At 38.6% G+C, this 15,997-nt stretch overlaps 1 protein-coding gene across 1 annotated transcript; it reads left to right on the top strand.

The window, feature by feature from the left end:
• Positions 1-2,343: 2,343 nt before the first annotated feature.
• Positions 2,344-13,621, top strand: LOC122655837 (malate dehydrogenase [NADP], chloroplastic-like). The gene is made up of 16 exons (XM_043850199.1): positions 2,344-2,522; positions 2,640-2,730; positions 4,219-4,305; positions 5,384-5,468; positions 6,560-6,741; positions 6,853-6,923; positions 7,001-7,091; positions 7,198-7,272; positions 7,368-7,469; positions 7,569-7,691; positions 8,209-8,277; positions 8,369-8,437; positions 8,526-8,579; positions 8,692-8,753; positions 11,181-11,187; positions 13,608-13,621. The coding sequence occupies exons 1-14, from the start codon at positions 2,359-2,361 to the stop codon at positions 8,743-8,745; spliced, it is 1,317 nt and encodes a 438-aa protein (XP_043706134.1). The 5' UTR covers positions 2,344-2,358; the 3' UTR covers positions 8,746-8,753; positions 11,181-11,187; positions 13,608-13,621.
• The last annotated feature ends 2,376 nt before the right edge of the window (positions 13,622-15,997 follow it).

Below are 15,997 nucleotides of genomic sequence, written 5' to 3'. Positions count from 1 at the left end.
AAACGATGTAGGAATAGATTTTTTTTATGTTTTTAGTGTAACGGTATATTGGCCAAAGAAAATCCATATGTTAACACTATTCAAAAATGGGTAACGATTGACATTATGATCTTTAGTGGGTGTGTCTTAAAATATAGGTAAATGTCAGAGGTAGCATTGATAATTTTTTTATATTATATTATATAATATATAATATATAATATATTTGTTGAGATTATGATAATTGGTATTGTCATTATTATCAACGCAATTAGGATCAACACATATCATGGTGTGAAAGACTGTCAGTGTGACAGACTTACACAGTCGTGAATATATGTTCAATGTAGCAGTGTAACATGGACAGAGCAGTTATAGTCTATAGAATACAAATGATAAGAGTGTAGTCAGTGGGTACCATGATAAAAGGCAAGCACAGTACAGGTTATAGTGGCAGTTGTACATTAGGTAGTATAGTTACAATGCAATGTTAGCATAGTGACAACTGACAAGTGATGTGTTAGTGGAGTGGCAATGCAGCTGAAAGTGACAAATAGCGTTTTGGCAGCTTCTGAGGTTTTGTTTGCAAGTTTTCGCATCTCTACTCTCTATTGCCTCAATGGAGATCGTGCAATGCACTCCAACTTCAAACTCCTCAACCGCGAGATCAAGATTGAATGGGAAAAATCGCACTCAATATGCAATTATAATTTGGGTTTTAGGGCTACAATAGGGTCGGATTGGGTCGGGCCTTTTAAAACCCCAACTCAACACTGAGTCCCCTTAGCTGGGCCTAGGTCTGGCCCGACCTGACCCTAACTCAAGGCTAAAAAAATCCAATCCTGATCCGCCCTCAAGATCGGGTCGGGTTGATCCTGATTGACCCTAGCCATGGGGTGAAGGGAGATGCATGGGTTGACTACGTTGCGAAGAAGAAGAAGAAATTTCTAATCTGGTTGATATTTTGACATCCCGAATCAAGGTGGCTCTAGAGGAAGAAAGAAAGAAAGAAGAGAAAGAGCAAGAAGAAGAAAAAAATAATAATAAGAAAAAGAAGACAGGGTCAGGCCGGGCTGGGCGCAGCTTGAGGCCTCAACCCTGGCCCAACCCAACCCTAACTCAGGGCCAGAAATTCCCAACCCTGACCCACCCTCGGGGCCAAGGTATCTCAACCCAGGCCTTATTCGAGCTCAGGACGGGTCAAGGCAGGCTCGGACCGTCATGCAAACTTGCACCCCTATTGAGTTTTTGTAGGAAAAATAAGAGCGTTGATGTCATGGATCGGTAGGGGTGACTCAAGCTGGAGAATGGAAATGTTGAATGAGGAAAAATCACATTCTAGAATGGGCTGTAATATTCTTGGCCGCTTTTCCAATGATTAGAGAATGGAATGTTTACCTAAGAACATTTTTTTTACAATCCAGAACATGTTCTTGATCCAGAATGCATTCTAGGTCGATTTTTACATTCAGAGATGAAAAAAAGAGATTTAATTTTATCATCTCTGAATGCGAAATGACCTAAAACGCACACCAAATGCAGCCTAAATCTTAATGAATCTTATTATAACAATAAAATGGGCTGATGTTCTCTGTGTCGCAGCGCAGCCTGTGCCCAAACACATGGGCCTGCCATTCAGAGGGGCAAGGTGGTCATTTCGTCCATCCCATGTGTCTGGGTGCAGCCTGCACCCCCGAAACAGAGAACATTTAGCCCAATAAAATAATGGGAAAGAGTTCTCTGAACAAGCAACATAGGGGAGTTGATACGCAACAAAACAATTTCGTACATGGAAGGGAAATGAGGTTATTTTATCTGAGAAGGAGAGAGATAGACACAGAAGGTGCTAACATATCCAGTCCAACAACTCAGACAACCTTTTCCCTTTGAGTTCCCATGCTACCAGTATGGGGAGGAATCTACACAGCACCCAAATGAGTGTCCTAAAATAGGTATCATCCACATGAGAGAGAAAATGACAAGCTAACCCATGTGAGAGGGAAATTACACTATGGTGTCATGTCGACTTTTTTTCCCCAAAAAAATATATTAAAGAGTGGATTTGGACCGGTTTGGGCGGGCAATCGGTTGTGGTGGGTGGGTTCGGCTTGAAATGGAAGGGGAAACAGTAGAGGCTCAGAGAAATGGGCCAAACCCTTAGCAGGCTGAATTCAACCCAGGCCCAAATACCAACAACTTGTAGTGGTCATTTGGATCATGTTGTCGTGACACGTGTCCTCTGGTTGGCCTTATACTCGTTATTTCAAAAGTATACAGAATCACTATCTCTTCTGCTATATTTCTTTGTTGTTCTTTACTCTTCTCCCTCCAAATAAACAGAGCCTCTCTACTCTCTACCCTCTCTCTCTCTCGATTGCCATGGCGGTAGCAGAATTCTCAGCTTCACGCACAGAATCTTGGTTTCTAACCTCTCAATTCTCTTTATCATCCTCATCAACACGTTTCTATAACCACCGTCGTATTGAGTTGCGGGCGCCTTCACGAGCCCGCAATGCCAAAGTGCTCTGTTCTATTGCACCCAGGTAATTGTTTGGTTTTTATTTTTTATTCGATTGGATTCCTTTACTATATCTTCTCCTTTCAATTGTTAAATTCTACTTCTCTACTTCTTACATGTTATTATCTCTGTTCCATCTCAGCCAAGTACAGGCACCGGTCACTCCACAGGTTAACGAGGCTAATAAAAACGACTGCTATGGGGTCTTCTGCCTCACTTACGATCTCAGAGCTGTAATCTACTTCAATTTTACTTTACCCTTTCTTTCTGCTTCTTTTGTAGGATATTTTCACTGTCTTTTTTTTTTCCCCTTTACATTTTCTTTTGTGAAGAACGTAAGATGAGGCATTAATTGGGAACCTAAGTTCTAGTTTCAGGGAGAAGTAGTGGATGAAGTCTCATACATAAATTCACCACGTCCCTAGAATGAACTACACTGATAAGTTCTCTACCAGATAACTGGTGTCGTACCCATGATCTCAACTTTGCAAGAAAAAGCACTTTTCTTGGTGATGGTTTATAATAGTACACCAAAACTAATTCCTTTGGATTAGATGCATGAAAATGGGTTTCAGGATCTAGGTCTTGATTAATAATTGAAGTTTCTACCATTGATTTGCTAGCATTAGGTGCATGTAGAAATTTTGAAGCACCTGACCGGGTTTGCAACATGAAGCTAGGACAACATTGACACATCTAAATTGGTAGTCACTTCTATTCTCCACACACCCCCCCCCCTCCAACTTCCTCAAAAAAAATGGCCTGAAAATTGTTTTTCTATCAAATAAAATAAAAAAATGGGTGATATCATTTTTTATACTCTCCCCCCCCCCCCCCCCCCAAAATTAAAATTATCTCGGCAATGCCTTATTCTAACTAAATAGGGTCTGCTACACGAATCTTCTTTCACCATTCAACTCTATTCATAGGCGTACTTAGGTTGACAGATCTCCAATCAATAGCTGAAAAGACGAGGGGAAGTCAGTTACGATTGTTTGGTCGTGTTCAACAAGATCAGTACTTCACCATTGCAAATGAGCAGGAAGGTGCAAGTTAAAGGATCTACAAGGACAACAGAAGGCCAAAAAGGATGTGGGCTATTGAAGTTGAGAAGATGTCAATAATAGTGATCAAATAGTAGTTATGCCCCTAGATAGATGGGAATGATAGAACAGGGATCTTACCAGCCACGATTGCTAGGTACCATGCTGTGATTGAACATTAAAAACAAAACAGTGGATTTTGAGTTATTAACAAATCTCAACTTCACATTTTTATAAATGTTTAAATCTCAGCATAACTCCAGCAAAACCAAACATATTATTAATAGCTGTTCATCCCTCCCAAGTCCCACCCAAAACTCACCTTTTTGTGACTCTTCATTATGTGCAAGAGAACCATGATAACTGCTCAAGAAGTTCTAGTCTTCTGTACCATTAGTGTTTTTTTTTTTTTTGGGGTGGGGGTGGACGTGGGGTGGTATGTGCAATGCAGATGAACCCTCTCACAGTTTCTGAGACGGGACATTCGAATGAGGAAGACAATTTTTTTTTCTAATTCTGATAGTACTTTTGTCGCTTATGGGAAGCATATATGTTCGGATTCCATGAAATTGTTTTATTGCAGTTATGTTCCCAGAAAATTACTCTCGTTCCCATCTTTTGATTGTTTAAATTGATGTTATCTAGAGCTAATGCATTTGTGTTTAATTCTCATTACAGGAAGAGGAGACAAAATCATGGAAGAGCTTAATTAAAGTCGCAGTTTCGGGTGCTGCTGGAATGATATCTAATCATCTGCTTTTCAAAGTAAGGAATTCTTTTTAATTGAGCTATCTATGTTCGTAAGTTATTAAGACTCGATGGCAATCCCTAAGTTCTCATTATAGTTTTCTGTAACAAGTATCGTTTCACAACATAATACTAATCCCATTCACAATATTCAAGAAGAGCCCTTTCTTTTTTATGGATGAAATTGGAGATTGATTTTCAAGAGTGGAAGCATTGTTTCTGTCAAATATGAGAGGATCCATACCTGACTGTTGATCAACATAAAACTGTTGTACAATCCCCAATCAATAACAAAGCATATTCATTAACATATGGACTTCCAAGAAATCTCAAAAAGGAAAACCTGAAGACCTAGTTCGCATGGTTTTATTGCATCATAGGATCAGAAAGTACTAATGTGTTGGATGAATTCAGTATATGTTTTGAGAGAGAAATGCACCATATTATCGAGATAAAAAAAAAAAAAAAAATTGCTACAAATATGGAAACACACTTTCCCAAGCCAGACATTTGATCAAGATAGTAGCTTGATTCATTAGTGATGTTAATTGAGTTTGATAGAGCATTGGATGCTTATTGATGAGCAGATACCTGCTTGCTACATCGTTTTAGCTTCTTATAGAAACTGTTCTTACATAATGATGGAATATGTTGTTGCTTCACAGTGGTGAGCCCAATTACTGATACCAATGACTACTGTCCATCTCATAAATTCATAATAACTCTGTACTTATTTTCCTCAGTTCAATGAATTAGTACTCATTTGGTTCCATATTCATGTAACAAATACTTACTAGTCTTATAGGAACATTACCTGGCTTGCTCTAGTGAACATCAGACTTCTATCCAATTCCTTAATTCCTCAAAGATGATCCACTCTCTTTTTGCTATTGAACTGCTATTGCAAACTTAAACCATCTGATCAACAAAATGTAATTTTGACTCACAACCCTAAAAGAGCTTTTTAAAAAATTTAAAGGAAAAAATAAACCCTGAAATATAGATTTATTGAACAAGGACACACACATTTTCTCTATATTCTTACACTTCACAATACCCATTTCAGAGTTTGAATCTAACTTAGACACTTTGTCAGCTTGCATCTGGTGAGGTTTTTGGGCCAGATCAACCCATTGCCTTGAAATTATTGGGGTCTGAAAGGTCATTCCAAGCTCTTGAAGGTATGGCTTTTTGAAGTTGGATAATTTTGTTGAACTACATCAGTTTTTTTTTTCCCGTATGAGTTACATTTTCTGAAAAGGTAGCATGTAAATGATATAATGGACACAATGATATGACAATCAATTAAGAGAGTAATTTATAAACAAGACCTAATAAGCGCATATCACAGAAAGAAATATTTTTTTGATTTAGAGATACACCATTAAAGCTATACAGTAAAATATAGAAATTTGCTAGTTAGTAGGAACAAAACATGAAAATATATAACTGCTAACTAGTTTAGAAACATGGGAGCGGGGGCTCAGCACGCCCTCACCCTGAAGTAGATCTGCATGCCGTGGCAGGTCAGTTGGGTTGAAATCTGTGTACAGGTTGACTCCAATGTCCTGTACTTGCATGTCAAATTTCAGCCTAATGCGGTTTGCCAAGTGGCAAAACAAGGTACTGAAAAAAGTAGGGAGTACCATGGGACTATCATGGGTGCATGGACATACACGGGAGGGTATGCCTACAGATACAACAACAACAAACTCAGTCTTATCCCAACTTAATGGGGTCGGCTAGGGTATGCCTACAGATGTGAGGATATATTAAATCTCAATCTGAAACTTGACATGTGGCCAATTTACATCATTTCCTAAACATTCGACGGTCAGAATTGCTACATCACTCATCCAAAAAGAGGATACACACACACATGATAGCAATGCTTGTCTAAGACCACCCCCCTCCAATGCAAAATACATAGATCGTAATCTGTCCTCTAAAATCCCTAAGCCAGTGCACTATTAATTTTGGGTCATTACAAAAGCAATTAAATTGAATTTTTTTTTTTTACGAATTAATCCACTATATTTATTTCTTAATTTAGAAGGCAATCTTTATCACTATTTAGAAGAGTAGAACAAAAATAGGAGCCCAAAAAAATAAGGTAAGAAACAAGTATGTATGCAAACCTTATGTAGATTTCTAAAATTTCTTCATTATTGTGTAGCCAATCTGAGCCCATTAGTTGAGCTTGAAATTATGATTTCTTGGAATGGTGAATGTCATTTCTTCAAGCACTTCAATGTTGTGTTGCCCTGTGCAGGAGTTGCCATGGAACTAGAGGACTCCTTATATCCTCTTCTAAGGGAAGTAAGTATCAGCATTGATCCTTACGAGGTGTTCCAGGATGTAGAATGGGCTCTTCTAATTGGAGCAAAGCCTCGAGGTCCTGGAATGGAACGAGCTGGCTTATTAGACATAAATGGGCAGATATTTGCTGAACAGGTTCTTTTGTAGACCTCTCCTATCAATCATAACTTATATTTAAGTCATAACTTGCATTTACCTCACTCACTGTTTGTTATATATTCCTCAATCCTTTGGTTGTTAATCTAGGGAAAAGCACTCAATGCCGTTGCATCCCTTAATGTTAAAGTGATAGTCGTCGGCAACCCTTGCAATACAAAGTAAGGAAAAAATCTTGAAATGTGATTTTCCAATTCGTTGATTCTTATTCAAAGATCTGATTTGATTTCCTGTGCAGCGCTCTTATTTGTTTGAAAAATGCACCAAATATACCTGCAAGGAACTTCCATGCTTTGACTAGGTTGGATGAGAATAGAGCCAAGTGTCAGGTAGGCATTGTCGATGAAGATGTTCTTCTGGTGATGTTTTTCAATTATGATTATCACTATAAAAATAAATGAAATGTTATACCATACATTGGTATGTTTTGTGCAGCTTGCCCTTAAAGCAGGTGTGTTTTATGACAAAGTGTCAAATATGACAATTTGGGGAAATCATTCCACTACTCAGGTTACTGGATAGGTTCTGTAGAGAATGTGCAAATATGTAAGAAATGTCCACTTGGGACTCTCTTGAATTAAATTTATTTTTTAAAATTTATATAGGTTCCAGATTTTTTGAATGCAAGAATCAATGGTATTCCTGTGAAAGAAGTTATAAAGGACACTGATTGGTTAAAGAAAGAGTTCACCGAGAAGGTCCAGAAGGTAAATGTTTTAGAATAGGACTGCTCAAGACTTTAATTGCCAAATCTGGTTGCATTTAAACTCTCAATTACTAGAGGCAGAGAAACAATGGTTTTGCAGCGAGGGGGTGTGCTGATTAAAAAATGGGGAAGATCTTCAGCCGCATCAACTGCTGTATCAATAGTTGATGCCATAAAGTCCCTCGTTACTCCGACGCCAAAGGATGATTGGTTTTCTTCAGGGGTGAGTTCATGTTTTTCAGAACTTTTAGGGTTCTCAATATTGAATACATAAGCATGTTGTGTTATGCATATCTTTTTCTCTTTTTTTTGGGGGGGGGGGGTGTGTCACGAACCAACTGCTCTAGCAAAATATTTCACTTCATGTTAAACACTTAAACCAAGAAAGGAAATAATTTTTAGCTCAATGCTCACGACAATGGCCCAAAATGATAAATCCAAACCAACGTAATTACTGGCATGTCATCCATTTAGTGCTCTTAATATGGTTTATTTTCATTTCTTTCTACTTCCCACTTTGAAAGATATTTCTTGTTCTGGGAAAGATAAAGAGGACGGCTAAGGTAAATTCCAGCTTCAAGTTCTTATATTTTAAGATAGCCAGAAACATGGTTCTTCATTTACTCCAGGTCCCACCTTTCACACCATTTGACTGTCCTAAAATTTGGAAGATATTGATAAAATTCAGAATTTGGGAGATAGATAAATGTCCAATCTTACATTTTACTGTGCACTTCCAGGTTTATACCAATGGAAATCCATATGGTATTGCAGAGGATATTGTTTTCAGTATGCCATGCAGATCAGATGTGAGTTCTGTGCTTGGTCATTAATTACTAATGATGTTTCTTTTGCTTAAGTACATTTAAGGTACTCCCATCAATTACCTTTAATTTTCAGGGAAATGGTGATTACGAGCTTGCAAAAGATGTGATCATTGATGACTTCCTCCGTGAGCGTATAAAAAAGGTTTGCTTTATGAACAACTCATTACCAATGTACTACCAGCATGTGTCATTCATCTGACATGTGATGCAACTCTGCCAATATATTGCAGTCTGAAGCTGAGTTACTTGCTGAGAAGAGATGTGTGGCTCATCTTACAGGGGAGGTAAGTAATTTGGGCACAAGTGTGGTTATAAAGATCCTAGAAGATCACCTTCTTTGGTGGCTAATCAAGGTAACACATTACAAAATTTGCAATATGATGTACTCTTATCCAGGGTAATGCATTCTGCGACCTTCCTGAGGACACAATGCTTCCTGGAGAACAGTAAGACTGATCCAATCTCAGAAATTTAATAGAAGCTATCAACAAGAGAAGCAAAATTTCAGAGCATAAGCTTTTCAGAAGTCTGCTGCTTGTTTATATGTACAATAAACACACACATGGGTCTTGATTAGTGACGTATTTAGTGGCGGGAAATGTGGTGGTTTTGATCCATTGTCAAATGCTTTGGAATGGAATAGCTTTGAGTTGGTGTAGTATCACCATTTTTTCGATCCAATAAGCACGTCCAAATCAGTTAAAATATTAGATAAATTGTGTACTTGTATCTTATTCTGTTGTAGCCTATTCCATGAAGTCCAACTCTTCAATTATGGAATAAGTTTCTTTGATGGCAAGGATCTTGCATGTTGCTTCCTGCAGACTGCTTTCTATTTACAACTTTTTTTGTAATTCAAGAATAGTTCCGAAAGATTACAGCATACATCGGGTAAGTAGTAATTCTTTTGGAATTATTTTCTTTTTCCAAATTTTGAGTGGGCAATGAAGGTAGGTTGGTGCTCATATCCCCTGATCATAGATGTGATAGTCGATACACATCAGATTATTTTTTCTAGGTGACCTGCCAAATGTTGAATCACAATCCTTAAACATTACATCAATATATCAATGCAATGTTGCCTATACATTCAGAAATTTTAGCTTTTACCATCTTTATTTTATGAGAAAAGGAAGTACACACTGTCAGTGTTTGTGCTTCTGCATACATGATGTTTTGGATTCCTTGGGTGACCATGTCCTTATCATTGACATTAAAAAACATTTCCTGTTATGCTAGATGAAAGAAATACCAAGGGGTTGAACTTGGTGTAAAAAAGCTAGTTTTAAGATATGGCAAAAAACTAAGGAGGTAGATGATCTAAAAAGGTATAAATCTATTAGAAATGAAGCTAAGAAAATTGTGGGGAATCAAAGACAATGAAGTATAATGATCTTTGCAACAATTTAAACACACAGGATGAGGAAAAAACTATCTTTAGGATAGCTAAAGCAAGAGAAATGATATGTAGAGATGTTGACCATGTTAGATGTATTAAAAGTGAAGATGGTAAAGTATTAATAAGGGATGAAGATATAATGAAGCGATAGAATGAGTATTTCTGTAAAAAAAATATAATTGAATTAATGTTGTACCCTTCCTTAGGCAGGCAAACAAGAGGGTAACAATGCCTTAAATGCATAAACCAAGCAGAATTTGTATCAAACAAAAAGGCAATAGAGTAGGCCAGATCGCTAGAGGCAGGCCAAATTCTTGAAAGGGAGACTGATCCAAACAATGTTAAGTGCGGTAGAAATCAAATCATCCAATAGGGGGTTAATGAAGAGAAGGTGAGTGGGGTCCATGGGGGATGTGAGAAAACGTGTGTAAAAATCTGCACATTGGTGTCATGGCAATTAATCTTTTTCCCCCACTTGTCTTCTTTATAGGGAAGGGATTGCTACTAAGCTGTGTGGCCCCTCTATCAGATCAAATCGGACAGTTTTCCCTTAATTTTAATAAAAAATTATTCTATTGGAAAATTTATCCCTAAAAACCATTCATCTGATATAGGATCGGGCAAGCATTGGTATCAAGTAAAACAAATATCAAGACGAATCAACCAATATGCATGATCTTATACCATTTTTAAAATCATGGAACCTTGGCTACATAATCAGGAAAAAGGGAAAAGGGGGAAGGTTTCTGATGTATTTGTGTGTCTATCAAACCCGGTTCGGTCCGGTTCAATCCGGTTTTACTTTGTATTGAACTTTTATACATTTTGATTTAATATTATCACATGCGATATAAACTTTTTGAGCATTATGTGTCCGTAAGTTTTGCTTAAAATGGTAGTCACGACTAGAGTTTGGGCTGGACACCCTTATCATATGGTCGTCACATTGGGTATGCCTAGACATGTGATGTCAAGGTACGAATGCGAATACTCACATGATTGATGTGTGTATTGGCAAAGAATCTACTTTGTCGATTCCCTCATGTATTACTGCCAGATGTAGGAAGGGATAGACATGCGTCACCGACAACCTTTACCTGAGGGAACCCTGTCGCTGCAAAGTGTGATCGCATTCTTTGGTTCATCTATGACTGAGACTCAAGTGAGTCAAAGCCGGTGTTCTGAGAATGCGTGAACACTTTGTGAGTGAAGGAGTTACTCAACATGGTCACCACTGTCCGATTGGGGAACACCAAGATTGAGATTGTCTGTGTATGGTCGGATTGAAATCTGAATCCAATGCCGTTTTAGAAATGGTTTTTTGCAAAATCTATTTTACATAAAATAATGGATTATATATAATTATTTGAATAAAGTGTTTTATCGAGTTTTGCAGGACCCGATCAGATGCACAGACATTCTTATATGGACATGTACTATGGAATGGGGTTTGGCAGTACAAGTGTACATGCCCTAGATTCCATAATGATGGTGTTGATTAGTGGGGAGTTGTACATGATAATAAATTATCATGTAGGGAGTTATTTGGAATTTGTTAAAATAATTGGTTCTTTATTTAATTAATGGGTATGGTGTTAATTATAATTATCCATAAATTTAAATAAAGTAATTAATTAAATCATTCCCTATTAGATTCTGCTTCTTCACCAATTAGAAGCACTTTGAGTTTAAAAAGAACTGCCAAACAAAGAGAGAGAGTCAGACTCTCACGGGGTTTTATTTGAATCCATCTAGGGTTTTAATTAAACCCGATTATTATATAAAGGGACCAAAACGTAGAGGGGGCGCACAGTCTCCACGTTTTCTGCCTGCCCCCTCTTGGATGTGTTTTGGTCCTCCCCTCTCTCTCTTGTGATCTCTTCTTCTTCTTCTTGTTGCTCTCTACTGTGATTGAGCGTTAGGGTTTTAGAAACCTAGATCTGTGCTTGAAGAACTGAAGAGCATCTGAGATTGGCTTGAAGAACCTTGGCTGCACTATTGGAGGTTCAGATCTGTTTGCTTGGAGTGCTCATTGGAGGAAGAACCACTGTCTATTGGAGGAGCAACACTTGAGGCTCATCAGGTTAGCAATTCGTTATTAATTCCTCTTGATTTTAATTATTGATTATTTATGGGATGCGAAAGAAATCCGAATCGATTTGTTTCCGCTGCACATTCGGGTATGGGATGGATCCCTCTTTCCATGTGATGGATTAGAGATGATTGGACTGGACATTGGTTTGTCATACCAAACCCTATTAGGGTTCCTGTAAGGCACCATGGGAGACCGTGGTTAACCCTAAAATTGAAAACAGGGTGCCTATGCCAGATTAGGGCGCCCTAGGGCAACCCTAGGGTTCTCTAGGGACAATCCTGGAGTTCCCTAAATCAGGGATCTTGAAGTATAAAGTTTATTGGTTTACCAAGGTGAACCGCCCTAATCCCATGGACTGTAGTTTGACCTACAGTGTGGTATCAGAGCCACCTTTCTCACCCATGAATATCATATAATTAATTGTTTAATGTAATTATCATGTATGGGATGCAAGTTTCAAATTCTTGATTGAATGTGCACATGGGTGGTTATGTGGTTGTTGTAACAACCTTCCCATGTGCACATGGGTAGGTACAAGGTTGTTAGATTTAACAACTTGTCCATGTGATGATGGATTTGTGTTTGTTTTGTTTTTCCAATTATTGAAAGAATTGTATCCAAGTAGGGTTGATAATAATTTTTTTTTTAAAATTTTATGATCATGATTATGTGGGGGTGGAACGCACGCTGCCAAGCCTCTGCACACGCCCCCTGCCCTTGGCCCTTGCGACTAGAAGCACTGGCAGCGGCCAACGCACAAGCTGCGCGCACGCGGCCTGTGCGCTGCTGCCTGCGAGTGGTGGCTTGCAAGCTGCTGCCCGTGGGGCTGTGACTTGCGGGCTATGCACCAGGCGCACGTGGCCTGCCTATGCAGGCTGCATGCACCTTTTTTGAATACCCTCCAGATTTAAATAATAAAAAAAAAGGGTATTTCTTTTTCAAAACAGAATTTTAATTTTTGTTTTATTTTTGGAGGAAGTAGATGGGTGAAGAGATCTCTCTCTCCACCCACTTACAATTAAAATGTGATTTTAATTAATCAAGGGCCGGATACATGTTATCACATGTGATGTGGTGGTTCAATAATTGAAGAAATCCATGGCTTTTGGTTACTTGCTAATGCCCATGCATGATGTTGCGTTATAATATGATTATGGGAATGGCATTCTAATAAAATGGATGGTAATTTGATGTATGTGATGCATTGGGATTATGGGTGGATGTGATGCTTCTCTCTCTTTCTCTCTCTCCCCCTTTCCTTTTTATAAACAAATGTACTCTATCCCATGGGCAGCCCAAAATGGTGGGTTGGTTTCTCCATGCGGGGTTTCTTTATTATGGAAAGGAAAGTGTAGAGAATATTTTTCCTAGGTTTTCATTGTAATTTTAGAGGAGCTAGGACTCTCAGGGCATGTTGATGGTGATCCACATGTGGCGCTCAAAGCTTATGGAGATGCAAGCCACCTACTTTGAAGACGTGATCAGGCGGAGGAGATGATCGAGGCATGGCATCCATGGCATGATTGATGCACCCATAATTAAAAGAAAGTTAATAGTTTTATTTTTATTGGGAGGGTTCTTTAATTGCTTCTGATAAAAATGCCGCCATCCCATAATCACTTCTAATTAATGTTGATTAATTATGTTATTTTATTCCATCCATGATATGTATGTGACAGTTGCTTAATCCCTCTTTAATCATAATACATGTATGATATAGACTAGTCTAAGTCAGTAGACATATCAATGGCCTCCTATTGAAGATAAATGTAGAGATTGTGTGATATGACCCAGCATACGCCGACAGGACATTGCCAGGCTCGTTATCACATGGTTATCTATATTTACCTCTATCTAGATACATTAGGACATGGATAGTGAGAGGGCACTGCGACAGTGGACCATCTTTCATGATTCCATGGTTCTGACTAATGCAATAGGTAAATGCATGATTTGGGTGTATGTCAGCCGACAGGATCTGGGTATGACACCCAGGTGGCCAAAAATATTGGAAGCCCATGAGGCGGACAGCTTAGTCCACACTACCACAGTGTGTATAATGACTCCCGACAGGGTAAGTTATGCATGCAAGGGTTATAGGTATCCAATTCAATTTTTGGGTCATGAGGGAGACCTAAATCATGAAAGACCATTGATGTGTATGCTGTAATTTTTATCAATGGTTGTTAATATGCATGTGTTTTTACTTGTACATGTGTAGATTATTATTCAAATGTTGTCGTTAATTCCAACCTGTTAACACTCATTAGCGAATACAAATTAAATGGTACAAATTATGTTGATTGGTACCAGAGCATTAAATTGCTCCTGACTGCAGAAGGACTATACACAGTTCTCGATGAACAAGTACCTCCTCAACCCGACCCAAATGATTTTGAGGCAAATGAAGAGATGCAGGATTTCCTCAAAAGGGATTCCAAGGCATCACTTTACATCCTAGGATCATTGGAAAAGTCAGTTCTGGATTCGGTCAAGGATATACGCACCTCTGAGGCTAAATGGATAAGCTTGCTGAATTATTCAACAGGCAGTTGACACACGCCCATTCAGATGTGGTCAGTCAAATCCATAACTCCAAGATGTCCCAAGGGACTCCAGTGATGGACCACGTCATGAAAATGATCAAACTGTTTGAGAAACTGGAATCCATGGGGACTGATTTTGGTCTGCGATACAAGACTGATGTGATCTTGGCGTCACTCACTTCTACCTATGCACCCTTTAAGATGTCCTACAAGATGTCGGATAAGGAGATGGAGCTCACCGAGCTTGCTAACGCATTGGTAGAGGTGGAAGCTTCCTTGAAAAAGGACAAGGCTAAGGTCAATGCAACTGATGTGAAGCCTTCTTCAAATGGGAAGAAGAAGAAAAAGGGAAACAAGGGTAAGCCCCTGAAACCCAAGGGTGGGTAGTCTAGCAATAAAGGCAAAGGCAAGCGTTTCTATTATAAGAAGGAGGGTCACTGAAAAATGAACTGTCATGCATTCCTGGCTACTGTGAAAGACAAAAAGCCGGATGAAACTGAGGCTGTTAAAGAAGGTACATGTGATGTTTACATTCTTTATAAGTCTAATTTGTCTTTTGAACCGACCAACTCTTGGTTGGTGGATAGTGATTCCACTGTTCACATTTGCAATAATTTGCAGGGGTTCAAGGAGACAAGGAATCTGGAAAGAAATGAGGTGCGTCTTCAGATGGCCACTGGAACTGAAACCATGGCGATGGCTGTGGGAACTTTTATTTTAAATTTTAGTTCTGTTAATTTGGTTTTAAATGATTGCTACTATGTACCCTCTTTTAAGAGGAAGATTATTTCAGTTTCAAAACTTGTTTTGGACGGATATAGTTTTTCCTTTAATTCTAAATTAATTATTCGTTTTAATAATTCTTTTGTGGCATCTGAATATATGCAAAGTAGATTATACTTCCTAGATTGCCCTATTAGAACGAATGTTGTTTCAAATATTGATTTGAAACGGAAAGCAGCTCCAGTGAACTCAACATATCTATGGCATCTAAGATTAGGCCACATTAATTTGGACCGAATTAGTAGATTGGTAAGGGATGGGCCCTGAGAGTGTCTGAGGGTGGAACCATCTCCTACCTGTGAGTCATGCCTTCAGGGCAAAATGACCAAGAAACCCTTTAGCAATAAAGGTACTAGAGCCACAGATCTGTTAAACTTAATACACACTGATGTGTGTGGACCCATAAATATACAAGCAAGGTATGGGTATGAGTATTTTATAACTTTCACCGATGATTACTCTAGATATGGATACATATACTTGATGCGTAGAAAATCGAAAGCCTTTGATAAATTCAAAGAATTCCAAGCCGAGGTCGAAAGATAGCTCGATAAACGCGTCAAGTCCTTACGATCAGATCGTGGAGGGGAGTATCTATCGGATGAATTTAAAGAATATCTCATATCACAAGGGATAGTTAGTCAACTAACTAATCCAGGAACACCACAACAAAATGGTGTATCCGAATGACGCAATCGGACTCTATTGGATATGGTCCGGACGATGCTCACTTATAGTGAGCTACCTCTCTCTTTCTAGGGGTACACTTTAAAAATGACTATTTATATCTTGAATATGGTTCCATCCAAGTCTGTAGCTAAGACATCCTTTGAGTTGTGGAAAGGGCGTAAACCCAGCATTCAACACCTTAGGGTATGG

Source organism: Telopea speciosissima, chromosome 3, assembly GCF_018873765.1.
Source record: "Telopea speciosissima isolate NSW1024214 ecotype Mountain lineage chromosome 3, Tspe_v1, whole genome shotgun sequence".
NCBI lineage: Eukaryota > Viridiplantae > Streptophyta > Magnoliopsida > Proteales > Proteaceae > Telopea > Telopea speciosissima.
Note: the sequence above shows the minus strand (reverse complement) of the source record. Positions and strands in the feature narration are given on the sequence as shown.